The sequence below is a fragment of the Fistularia commersonii genome, chromosome 3, assembly GCF_037954325.1.
Source record: "Fistularia commersonii isolate RoL2024-O1a breed Wild chromosome 3, RoL_Fcom_v1.0, whole genome shotgun sequence".
Classification (NCBI taxonomy): domain Eukaryota; kingdom Metazoa; phylum Chordata; class Actinopteri; order Syngnathiformes; family Fistulariidae; genus Fistularia; species Fistularia commersonii.
Window position 1 is genome coordinate 16,562,220 of NC_141286.1, and position 12,974 is coordinate 16,575,193.

The 12,974-nt window shown below is 38.8% G+C and overlaps 1 protein-coding gene across 2 annotated transcripts; it reads left to right on the forward strand.

The window, feature by feature from the left end:
* The first annotated feature begins 1,070 nt into the window (after nt 1-1,070).
* lctla (lactase-like a) lies at nt 1,071-10,270 on the forward strand. 2 transcript variants are annotated; one of them, XM_086143847.1, is made up of 15 exons: nt 1,071-1,213; nt 1,555-1,712; nt 2,589-2,749; nt 3,767-3,854; nt 4,666-4,775; nt 4,865-4,993; nt 5,073-5,168; nt 5,907-5,961; nt 6,078-6,239; nt 6,331-6,605; nt 6,839-6,965; nt 7,076-7,275; nt 7,340-7,403; nt 7,529-7,596; nt 9,001-10,270. In XM_086143847.1, exons 2-14 carry the CDS (start codon nt 1,601-1,603, stop codon nt 7,594-7,596), a joined length of 1,647 nt encoding a protein of 548 aa, XP_085999973.1. In that variant the 5' UTR covers nt 1,071-1,213; nt 1,555-1,600; the 3' UTR covers nt 9,001-10,270. The 2 variants fall into 2 exon arrangements, with proteins under 2 accessions (XP_085999973.1, XP_085999972.1); XM_086143846.1 differs by lacking the exon at nt 7,529-7,596 and having other exon boundaries at nt 9,001-10,269.
* Nucleotides 10,271-12,974: the final 2,704 nt, after the last annotated feature.

Genomic DNA, 12,974 nt, shown 5'->3' on the forward strand with positions numbered 1-12,974 from the left:
AAGGAGGAAAATTTTTCATGTGTGCCTTGGATGTGTGGACACTGTTAAAGAAACAATAAATGATAACTCAGTGTATATGCACTAATAATTACTGACTGTTTCAAGCCATTTGAAACAAATTTATCTATTCAAGAATCTACATTTTAAAGTCATAATTTATTCGGCATCTGAGATCACAATGGACTTTGTGACAATCTACTGTCACTTTACTCAGCGGTAATTGATTGTAACATCAACGTGAAAAAAATTAACATCTCCATCATCAAACTTAGCTTTCACTGTCCTCAGTATATAGTTTCATCTTCATTCAACGACTGAAATTCAGTTAACATTTGAAACATATCAGTAAAAAAAATTGACACTGATTTATTTTTGTTTCTTCTCCAAGTCTCTGGTTAAAAAATGATTCACTATTTTACAATCTGTTTAAAACTAATCATGATATCAACTAGTAGTCTAATCAGTTCACAATGGAGTTCATGTTAAAACATTAACATGATGTAATTCCTATTGTTCCATTTCTTTTGTTCCCCTTGGCTTTGTTAAATTGTTCTGTTATAAAGCTTGACAGTTGCACTTGTTTATCCACATGCACTGACCAAATATACATTTACTGATTTTGATTTGTAATAGCTCTATTCACTTTGGATTGTGACAGTTATTTCATTCTTTAACAGGAAGTGGGAAATTGGTTCCACATTTAAAGGACATTTTTATCCATGTACACACACAAACACACACACAGACAGACACAAAAGACTGATGTATATAAAATAAAAACCCAATTTTTTTCCCTGAGCGGTTCTTAAAAATTTCAGCAAGGCCCTATCACAATATTTCACCTTAATTTTTTGCAGACTGTAAAAAAAAAGGAAAGGAAATACAGAAGCAGCTCAGTGTTGGAGATGAGAGAGGCGCTTCCAAAGCGCCTCACGCTCACTGACATTAACTTTGCTTACGGTGCCAAAATCCCACCTTGTTCCAAAGGATCTGTTTGCCCCAGCACATTTATTTACACACTTCACTGCGTCTAAATGCGGGGCTTTTTGGTGTGTATGTGTTTCTGTGTGGGGGGCCTGATGAATTGCAGAAAATGTCCTGGATGTTTCACTGTGTTTTGCAACCGGTGACGGCGCGGACCGGCTGACCGGCTCCAGAAGCCCCGGGGATCTTTCTTGCAATTTGGAGCGGCTTCCGGCCGAGACGAAAGCAGGTCAGACATGTATATGTGGTTCGGAAGGGGGGAGGCCGGGCAGACTCGGAAGCTGTAACGGGAAGGAGAAGTTCCATCTTTTGATTTCAATTTTCTTTAAAAAAAAAAAAAAAAAAAAAAAAAAGGGAAGAAAAAAAATCAGAAAAAAAAGTTGTGTTGTGCGTCCCAGAAGAAGAAATGTCGCTCCTCCTGAGCGCGCTGGACAAGCTGGCGTACTTCTTGTCCCTCATCGCTTTCTGCGTCAGCCTGTCCCACAGCTGGATCAAATCCAACTCCGTCTGACTCAGGATGCTTTCGCTCCGGTTCAGTGTCTGAGTCCGCTTTCCCCGGTCCTTCCTCAGGTACACTTGAAGACAGAGGAGGAGGAGGAGGAGGAGGGAGAGGAAGATGCAGCTTTGGTGTGTGTTCTCGGCGCTGGTTCTGTGCGTCTCTGCCGGCGAGGACTTTGACTGGACCAAGACCGACAGAACCTCATTCCACTATGGAACTTTCCCAACTGGTATGATCAATAGACGATAACAGTTTATCCACATGTATTGTGATGTTTTATCAAGATTAATCCTTCAATTTTTTTTTATTTATTTCCCTTTTGTTAAACAAGAATTTTTTTCCAAAAAACGTGCCAGAAGTTTTCTAAAATTACCTCAAGTAATTTAAAGATTTCAACAAGAACTCACTAATAATGAATACATTCGATTCGTTCACAAGTATTTCAAAACAAGTGAAATTTCATCACTGTGTTTGGGACACATTCTCTTTTGTTGTGAGTCTTCATCACACAACATTTATCCTCTTTGCTCCTACCTGTAATATGTATTAAATACAGTAATGCAATGATATGCCTCTGCACAAAACTGTAATTAATTATTTCATCTCAAAGTCAAAAGGGCAAAAAGTCACTGAACATGAAAAAAAGCGCATTAAATATTTTATTATCCATTATGACAGTGAATGGGTTTGAGTCCAGTCTTAAGCCATCAGCCATGGATTGACTACCGGGAGGATTTGGTCACTCCTTCATCGATGGCTCTTATTTTGCCCTTTTTTAAAATAAAGACAAAAAGCTCATTGGGTCTGCAGCCATGAGGAAAATAACTAAACTTAATTACATTTAAATTTGAATGTAAATCGCATTCAATCTTTTGAGGGCCGAGGTTTAGTTCCCTTCTTTTTAAATGTTTTTCGTTAGCCCATTAAAAAAAACTGTCCTGAAATAAATATAAGACCCCAAATTAGTAATATATTTGCTAATTGCCAGATATAGCTGGGATACAACTGTACTCCAAACCCCCTTCAAGGTGAACTTTGATAGATACAAAGAATGTTAATTGGATATCATTGTGATTATTTTTTCTAACTCGTGTTTGCTGTGCAGGTTTCTCCTGGGGAGCCGGCAGTTCTGCTTATCAGACAGAAGGAGCCTGGAACATTGATGGAAAGGGAATGAGCATCTGGGACGCATTTGCCCACAAAAAGGGGAAAGTAGTGTTGAATGACACGGGAGACTCGTCGTGTGAAGGCTACTTCAAATTCAAGGTAACGCATAGAAAACATCAAGAGGGGCTCACAAACTGTTGTGTAAAAAGCAGTTAGATCCACTTGTAGTTTAATGTCGACTCTTATTTCAGCTCACAGGAAGAACTACCAATACAAATCTCAACAGCCAGTGTTTTGAACCGATGACTGAATTGAAACATTCACATGACTTTAGTGGCCTGAATCTTTGGTAAAACTTGTGGTGCCGTGCATTGGAATTTCTGAAAATAATAAATCTGAATTGATGGCATTTTAGAATGAGTGAGATCAATTAAACAAACCAGTGTAAGACATTTCTTTGCACTGGAGTTGTTCACCACCAATATTCCAAGAAAACAGGAGTGCAGCAGTGTATATGTGACTTAACATTCTAATAAGGCCATTTCTGTTTGCAAAAAGCAAAAAACGCGTAACCTCCAAATATCCATTGAGCAATGGAGGATGTTTACATTGTAACATCTACTTACTCTTGTCTGCAGCCAGTGGTCCAATAGGAAGGCAGAAGTAGAGCTGCCCAGCGGCTTTTTTTATGCAGAGCTTGTTTTGAAACCTCTAAACGTATTTGTGTGGCAGCTATCTACCAACACAGATTGAACTGGAAACATGACCAGAAATGCGGACACATGGATTGACTATGCGTCCATATTTTGTCTTTTTTTTTTCAATCTATGGCCTTACTTAGAACTGAAAGAAAACAAGGATAATGAAAAGGTTTTAAAGCTTTGTCTCACATCACATCCTTGCTTTAAGGGAAGTTTTATTGTAATATAATTTCCAACCACACTGTTAAATAAAACAGCAGACTTGAATTGGCTTCGACTGCCTTTTTCTTTTTTGTTTTTCCCCTTTTTTTTCCCCAAATCCTCAGTATAGTTCTCCTATAATTGATTTGCAGTGTGTATTATGAAAACGTTCCATAGTTCGTCAAAGCTAATGCAATGTAAATGTAGCCACCAAGTGGGCCTGGAGCTGGAATTCATTTATTTTCAAAACACTTTCTGCTCTTGGGTTTTGAAGGATGATGTTAACTTGATGAAGGACATTAGGCTGAATCATTATCGTTTCTCCATCTCCTGGCCAAGGATTTTACCCAATGGACTGAAAGGTAACCATAACAACCTTCTTGTACTTTGTTAACTCGTTACTATTTTACGGTGGCGGATGGTGTTCTTAAGCATGCAAGTATCTAAATTTTTGATACTTGCTAAAATTGAACACATTGTTTTAAATTTTAAAACAAAGTATTTAATGCTTCAAGTGTTGATTCAGTTTGTCAATTGGCAAATCCACCACTTAGTAAATGTTCAATATTTTAAGGGGAAAAAGAGCCAAAATCTTATTGATGGGATAAGTTCATCTTTTTAAGTTAAAAAACTTTTGGGTTGGGTCCTGTATATTGTTATTTTTCATCATATTATTCTGTAATAGATTATATAGTATAGTATAGTATAGTATTGTATTGTAATAGATGTAATAGATTATTCAATTAACTTATGTAGTGATTAGTATTCTTCCCTCTCAGCAATCCGGTTCCTGGTACAATTGCAACAGGGAGCCTTTCTATGTGGATCCCGCATGCTCTCCTCGTGTCTGCATTGAGTCTCCTCCAACAATTTAAACTTTAATTTATTTTTTTTAAACAGTTGCAGTAGGTTCAGTAGAGACCCTACATTTTTCCCGTGTTAATGAGAGCATTAATGGTTGTATGTCTCTAAATGTGACCCTGTGATCAACTGGCATCAAGGGTGAACTCTGCCTCTCACCCAATGAATTAGTTTGGCTCCAGCCACCCCCTGCAACTCTGACTTCAGGACAAGGGGCATAGTGAATGAATGAATTCATCAATTTTTCAGTCAGTTGTGAAAATGATCGACTTCATTAATCTTCAACAAACTAATGATTTCTCATCATTCCAGGTGATCATATTAACGAGAAAGGAATTAAATATTACGACGACCTGATTAACATGCTGTTGGCAAATAAGATAACGCCCATCGTAACACTCTACCACTGGGATTTACCACAGGTAAACAATAAACCCTCAAAATTGTTATTTCTATGGATTGAAGTTGTGGTTTTGAAAAATAAATATGCTTTCATTCTCGAAATATGCAGGTCCTGCAGGAGAAATACGGTGGCTGGCAGAACATCAGTATGGTCAACTACTTCAACGACTTCGCCAACTTGTGTTTTGAGAGATTCGGAAACAGAGTGAAGTACTGGATCACTTTCAACAATCCCTGGGTATGTCAAGGTGAAGACAAAAACAGTGTTGAGAGTTTTGTCAAGAGACGTGTACTTGTTACATGTACTTTATTTTCAGTCCATTGCTGTGGAGGGATATGAAACGGGGGAACATGCACCTGGTCTGAAGATGAAGGGAACAGGAGCATATAAAGCTGCACATCACCTCATCAAGGTAAGACTGGACAGATGAAGATTTTACAAACCAGGTCGAGCTAGTTTGCTCAAATCACTTTTATTTCAGTTGATGGTTTATCACCGACTTTCAATTCTTTTTATTTTGTGTAATCAGTGAGCATCTAACTTTTCTGCATTGTTATGCTGGCTCAGCATACTGTTGTATGTTTGACCAATAGCAGTGTTGTTTTCCAGTGTTGAAATATTCAAAAATGAACCTTGTCATTAAAATGTTAGTTATGATTATCATTACTAATGAACTGTAACTCTTAACGTAATGTTCTCATGTCCTGCATTACACAACTCTGTGAAGCAGGCTCCAACCATGTAACGCTGAGTGAACAGAGTTGTGTTTTGAGTCTTGCTTAATTTCTAGCCATATAGCCCTGCTGTTTAAACCCCAGCGTCACCCTGTCCCCTGTTAGTTGCTGTGACTAAAATAGCTACTGTTCCATTATTAAATGTGATTTATTAACATTCAAATGATAATAATCAAGGAATACTAATCTCAATTCCCAGTGTATTGATTTTAGGCCATTTCAATTTGCATGCCTCCTATCCTGGAAATAATCAGGGTCATTTTCTTATGATTTTAAAAAGCGATTTATTGATTTTGGTGCTCAGTGTTTTTGCTGATATATAATCAAGAATGACACTCACTCTCATTTTTGGGCATCATTATATCTACCTCTCTGATTTTAAATACTGAGGTGACCCAATGTCTTTTATGGTTCAGGCACATGCTAAAGTTTGGCACACGTACGACATGCAGTGGCGGAGCAAGCAGAAAGGTAATGAAGAGAACTGAGGTCTGATGAACATGATAAAAGTGAACATTTGTAGACCATATACATGCATATACCGGTATATGTATTTTCGCAGTGGTAATCAGAAATGTTGTGTTCAGGTCTAGTTGGAATTTCGCTAACAGCTGACTGGGGAGAACCCGTTGATGTCTCCAATCAGAGGGACATTGAAGCAGCAGAGCGATACATACAGTTCTACCTGGGGTGGTTTGCTACACCCATCTTCAATGGTGACTACCCCCAGGTTATGAAAGATTATATTGGTATGTTATGCTCATTTGAACAGTCCTTTTTGGACAACCTGTGACTGATACTGTAGCTTTTCTACAATAATTACTGAACTGTCATCTCTAGGAAGGAAGAGCGGCCAGCAGGGACTGGGAGCTTCAAGGCTACCTGTGTTTTCACCTCAGGAGAAGAGTTACAACAAGGGCACTTGTGACTTTCTGGGCCTCGGCCACTTCACGACACGCTATATCACCCAGAAAAACTACCCATCAGGTCTCGGCGACAGTTACTTTGCAGATCGTGACCTTGCAGAGCTAGTTGATCCGCAGTGGCCTGACCCTGGCTCTGAGTGGCTCTACTCTGTCCCCTGGGGGTTCCGACGTTTGCTGAACTTCGTCAAGGTATTTATAATATATTGACTGTATACTGCAAGTGATTCCTTTTAGTGTCCACAGATTTGATGGTTAACAAGCCTTTTTTTTTATTTAAATGTCAGCATAGCATGTAAATGTGGTCATTAATCTGATACAGATACAGATTCTAACATGGATACAGATATGGACAAAAAAATACCGATACATAGCATATAACTATCATACAAACTGTCTAACCTGTGTGAATTTGATTCCAACAGAGTCAGTATGGAAACCCCATGATCTACGTGACAGAAAATGGTGTATCAGAGAAGATGCACTGCACCGACCTCTGCGATGACTGGAGAATGCAGTATCTCAAAGAGTACATCAATGAAATGCTCAAAGGTGAGCTGACCTGAATGTATGGAGAGATTAACCCATATGTGTCTTTTTGGTAACATATCAATTACGCTGAATTACCAATAAATGTACTCCTCTGCAATACGTTTTTACAGCGGTTAAGGATGGGGTGAATGTGAAGGGCTACACTGCCTGGTCCCTGCTGGATAACTTCGAGTGGGATGAAGGCTACACAGAGAGGTTCGGACTCTACTATGTGGACTTCAGGAACAAAAACAAACCTCGATACCCTAAGGCCTCTGTCCAGTTCTACAAACGTATCATCAGCTCCAATGGATTCCCCAATCAAAGAGAGGTAAACAGAGACACATTGTTAACTTGTTTCTTTAGGAGTTAATGGTATTTTAATGTGTTTATAGGTGGAAAGTTGGAAGAGGAAAGCGATAGAGACGTGTTCCTCCAGCAACCAGCTTCTGGCAGCAGGTCAGTTCAGTGCAACAATACAGTCCAGATTTATGAGACAGGCGGGGCCAAACAAAGGAAAATTCTACCTTAAGGTTGCTATTTTTTAATATCTAACAGGATTTTTCTTTGTTTTGCCCCTCCAGCTAGAAGAAAATCCCAGGGAAATCAGGAACATGCAGGAAAGGCTTGGCCAGTTCATGATGAAGTTTAGGTACAAGAATTGATATCTCAGCTCAACGACGTCATTATGATGTGCTACTTTATCCTTCTCTGACACACAGTCACAGCAGAAAATGTGTGATCTTTCTATTATTAGACCCATTCAACAGTGCTAGTTGAAGATTCCATTGATTAGACATACATTGCATCATAATGTAATACTGACTTGGCCATTCATTAGTAAAAGTAATATTTATCCCTATTTAGGTTACGCTTAAAGAAATGATCCAAGGGATCAGCTGAGTTGTGTGAATATGTTAAACAAAGATTCATACAATCCATTGTAGTGAAAAACTTTTAGTTGAAAATGATTTCTACTGTTTTTGTGATTTCCAAATGTGTTTTGTGTTTTGGTCACTGAAATTAGAAAAAAAAAATGTTCACAGCAGTCATTACAGTATGAAAAACACGTAATTAGAAATATTGATAATGACCCCACTCTATTATAGTCAGAACTGCAGTCGCACTGGAGAAACATCTGCTATATCGGCTGAACTAAATGCCCAATTTCTGTAACATATAGCACTTTCCTATGTTAATTATGCATTTTCAAACTTTGCCTGTGATGGTGGCTGACCTGTTGGATAAACAGCGGCCAAAGGTCACAACTTGGCCTTTCATTGTCATTGGCAATAATGTTGACGTTATGTAGATTAGAAAAGCATGCTGTTACTGTTCTCTAACTTGTGAGTGTAAGCTGTGCGTTAGCACAGCAAACATGAGATTTTAATAAGAGTGACACTTTCAAACATAATATTGTGTAAACTTCAATTGTCTGAACCCTGATTTAGCACCCACTGAACATTGAAGTTGGGCGACACAGGTGGACAGTCTTTAATGCCTCTGCCTCACAGGAAGAGTGGAGTTTGCATGTTCTCCCATGTCTGTGTGGGTTTCCTACAGGTTCTGCAGTTTTCTCCCACACTCCAGAACATTTAAATTTATCTAACAATTGTCACTGAAATCTGAACTCATGCTAACAGCATTTGACTTATCAGTGAAAATGATTGTTAATGACAGCCAGAATGTCATTATGCCTCAGTTTTAGCACTCAGACCCTTTTCTCTCAATAAATTCCTTTTTTTCCTTGCCTTTAAAAAAACTACTTTATAGTTGTTCATCTTGTTACTTTCATCATTTTCAAGTATCATTACCCAACACAAAGTTTCCTGTCCCTAATCTGGTTCAGGGCTTGGATCAGTTTCGGTTGAGGACACTGCCTTGCAGGAATTGTGTTGATCATCTTGATCACGCCCCTTTGTAGGTGCTGAAACGTTTCAAAATGGCTGCTGTGAAAAGACAAAAAAAGACCAACCAGGACAAAACAATGACCTTTTGGGTGGTAACAAATCTTAAGAAATATTCATACCTTTTCTTCATCTCCTGTGTGTTTCAGATCCATTGATAGGCCACATGGAGATGGTAACAGAGATTGTGGTTCCCACTGTGTGTACTCTGTGCATTCTTCTAAGTGCAGTCTTCCTCATGTTCCTGCTGCGTGGACGTTCCTGAGACATGTGCAGAAGCACACGCACATGCACACACACACATTTTCACATAGGGCTGGGCAGTAAAACATCTGAATGTATTACTGTGCTGTAGATTTTTTAATATTAAAAACTGTGATACATAACTTTAGTGTTTAAATGCAGACATGAATCAGCGTCTGGTATAAATCTTGTTTGCCAATTTCATTCAATATTTTAGCAGATTTGTTTGCCAATTTCATTTAATATTTTGGCCGATTTGTTAATCACGTCTTTCCTCAGTAAATCTCAACTGTCTAAAAAAAAACATGGCTTGATGCTTTAGTAGGTAATTCTGTCACCTGTAAAGGATCAAGAAATTACCTCTCTATAGGGCAAATAAATATCTGAAAATGAGCACAAAATTCCTTGAAAATTAGCAAAAACCTGTTGGCCGCTAAAAGATTAACCAAGAGAGTGTCAATTTCAATCACTGAATTTTATTAAATGTATTCATTTTTAGAAAAGATAAAATAAACTTAAATTTTCCACTCCAATACAGATGGTAATATACTGATATCATAAAAAGTTGCATATGAATATCCCGATATCCTTTTTTTTTTCATATTGTCCAGCCCTGGTGTCACATCCCCTTGTTTTAACAATATCAAACCTCAGTGGTCTTTAATTTGATTTTGTTGATTTAACTGTCTTGCTTTTCTATTTTGGATAAACTTTCCAAGTTGTAATTTGGAAGGTCAAAATGCCCAGTACCTGCCACAAAATTAAACCAAGTTTGGCATATGATGATAATTACTATTTTCTAACAAACTGGTCTGGTTTGATTTTTGGCGTACTTAAGTTTTTCAAGCTATTCAAGCTAACTCCCAATAAAACATGATTTAATGGCTATAAAGAATGAAGAGTGATGGAGGTAAACAGTTTTACTCTCTTTGGGTCATTAAACTTCAATTAAAAGACAATTTTGAGACTGATACTAGGCTGGTTATTGAGTGAAAGGTGTCTGAAAAGAAAAACTATGGCTTTTGAAAGTTGATGAGGAGTAACTCACATAATATATATTTTTATGGTTTGTTTTAGCCCATGCCCCTGGGAAAGGAGGCTGTGTGTGCTTAGCAATATCATTGGATGGGCTCTTGATGGAGTTCAATTTACAGGAAATAAAGGTCTTCGGACTTTAATATCAGTAGAGTTTTGCTTGAATTTTTGGGTGGTTGTCAGCTTTGTCCTGTTTTTGAGTGTATTCAAGGTGGGCTTGATTGCATAACCATGAAATAGTTCATAGGTCACCACATAGACCCTTGTAGAGTTCTTTCTCAAATGTATGGCTTTGTGACTTTCATGATTTGCACAAAGACAATGGGTCAAATTAAAAATGCAGCCTCCAGGGGCACAGGCACGTGTCATCCCTGAGCTGGTCCTAAGCCTGGATAAATGCAGAGGGTTGCATCAGGAAGGGCATCCGGCGTAAAACTTGTGCCAAAACCAAACATGCAAATTGAACCTAAGAATCTCATACAGGATTGGTCGAGGCCTGGGTTCACAACAACTGCCATTGGTGTCGATAACCTACAGGGTACCAGTGGAAATTGGGCTACTGAGGGTCGAAGGAAGAGAGGAGGAAGGTGACTTTGGAAGCAAAGAGAGAAGAGGAATGGCAAGAGCCTTGGACTGAGAGTAGGGACTTTGAATTTTGGGACGATGACAGGAAAGGGCAGACAGTTGGTTGACATGATGCAGAGAAGGAAGGTGGATATACCGTGTGTCCAGGAGACCAGGTGGAAAAGTAGTAAGGCTAGAAGCTTAGGAGCAGGTTTTAAGTTGCACTATCATGGTACTGACAGGAAGAGAAGTGGAGTGAGAGTTATCTTGAAGGAGGAGTTTCTTGGGAATGTTCTGATGGTGAAAAGAATGTCAGAAAGACTTATGAGTCTGAAATTAGAAATTGAAGGTGTGACACTCAATGTTAGTGGTCATGGATGAGAGGATGCAGCCACGTCGGACCTGACTGCACTTCTACCCCGGAAAGGAGGCACTGAAAGTGAGAGGAAGCAGAAGAGGGGAAAGCACGTAGTTGTCTGCGCTTGGCTAGCAGCTAAACCTTCTGGCCATACCATCTATCCTTCTGGCAAACGTACAATCTCTAGACAATAAAATGGATCACATAAGGTTGCTGAGGACAGCGAATGAAAACATCAGTAACTGTTGTGTGCTTGTCTTCACTGAAATATGGCTAAATGACAGCATTCCGGATTCTGCTGTACAACTGGAGCAGCTAACATGCTACCAAGCGAACAGAGCACTCGTAAACGGAGAAAAGACTTGCAATGGTGGAGTCTGTATTTACGTCGGTGACGTTTGGTCCCGGAACGCTGTGGTGGTATGCAAATACTGTTCACCACTGGCAGAGTATATGGATATTTAGTGCCGTCCTTTTTACCTGCCAAGGGAACTCACAGCGATTCTGCTAGTTGGTCTTAACATCTCTCCCATCTGTAATGGCAGTGACCGGAATGTAACACTTAGTGAACTGTACCAGGCCATCAGTGAGCAAAAGACATCACACCCATATGGATTCCTCATCCTTGCTGGAGATTTTAATTACGCTATCCCCAGGGCTTTCCTCCCCAAACTGCACCAGCGTGTTGATTTCCCTACAAAAGGAGACAACACCCTCGACTTGGTCTATAACACCCACAAAGGAACGTAAAAGCCCCACCCCCCCCACCTTGGACTCTCGCCTTTGACCACACCACTGTTAGACTAACGCTGCCTTACAGACCCCAAGGTGAAAGTCGCCAGACCGGTTCCGAAGCAGATGCGGTTGTGGCCAGATGGGGCTACCTATGCTCTTAAGGACTGTTTTGACAAAACAAACCGGGAGATATTCAAGAAGGTAGCCACTCATCTCAACCACATTAACATTGAAGAGTATACAGATGCTGTTAGTTCTTACATCCGCAAATGCATTGATGATGTAACACGCATCTCTCTGTTGAATAACCTCAACAGCAACTTTGCACGGTTTAAGGCTTGAAACAACACTCATCCACAGAAGACCCCCCCACCACCACCAAACCCTGCGCCTGTCTGCTGCAGAAGAATGGATCAAATTAAAGTCAACAAGTATGACTATTATCCATAAATCAAGAAAATTTAATTTGAATGCCAACTCTACACAATTAAACAAAAATAGACAAGAATTACAAGATATAAATGAGGGAAATCTGTAAATAGTAGTCCATGCAAATGCATTTTCCAGTCACTGGGAACAACCAAAAACTTAAAGAATTGTTAAATACCTTATCATAACCTGATAATTACATCATCTGTCCAGACAGTTTTCTTTCATTTCAATATAAATGTCTTAAATGAAACATATTAAAGGTTTTTAAAATAGATTTAAAAAATACTATGGCTTTCCTTCTATGATTACAGATTAAGTATTGCTGGTAAAATGTAAACGTGATTAATGCTCACTCGGCTTCCCCTTTACTACTTTATTATCCTCGGTAACTATTAATAGTTATTCTAATAGATAACTATTGCTCTATATCTAGTTCTTTCACCCATGTTAACTAATTTATATTGTATCCCACTTGTGTGCTTCTTAATAGAAAGGAAAATCTTTATGGTTACTCTTGAGATTGCATATCGTACTATTCTGATTTCAATCAGTTATTTTAAATATAGACTTTTGTCCAAGATAAATTCATAAAATTGCAGTATGGAACACCTCATTCACGCCAGAAAAAAAAAACTTCCTTTATATCATGTTCAAATTGGTAAGGTATGAGGGACGTTGTTTTTCTTTCTTTATGTTTTGATTCTGTTGCATTTAAAAAAAAAAAAAAAACAAAACTATAATGCCTCTTGCTTTCGC

What these genes read in the sequence shown, in the direction of transcription:
- lctla (XM_086143846.1), top strand. Translation starts at nt 1,601, where the DNA reads ATGCAGCTTTGGTGTGTGTTCTCGGCGCTGGTTCTGTGCGTCTCTGCC. An exon ending in ACCACTGGGATTTACCACAG is followed by an intron (nt 4,776 to 4,864) that starts GTAAACAATAAA and finishes CGAAATATGCAG; the next exon opens with GTCCTGCAGGAGAAATACGG. An exon ending in GGTTATGAAAGATTATATTG is followed by an intron (nt 6,240 to 6,330) that starts GTATGTTATGCT and finishes TGTCATCTCTAG; the next exon opens with GAAGGAAGAGCGGCCAGCAG.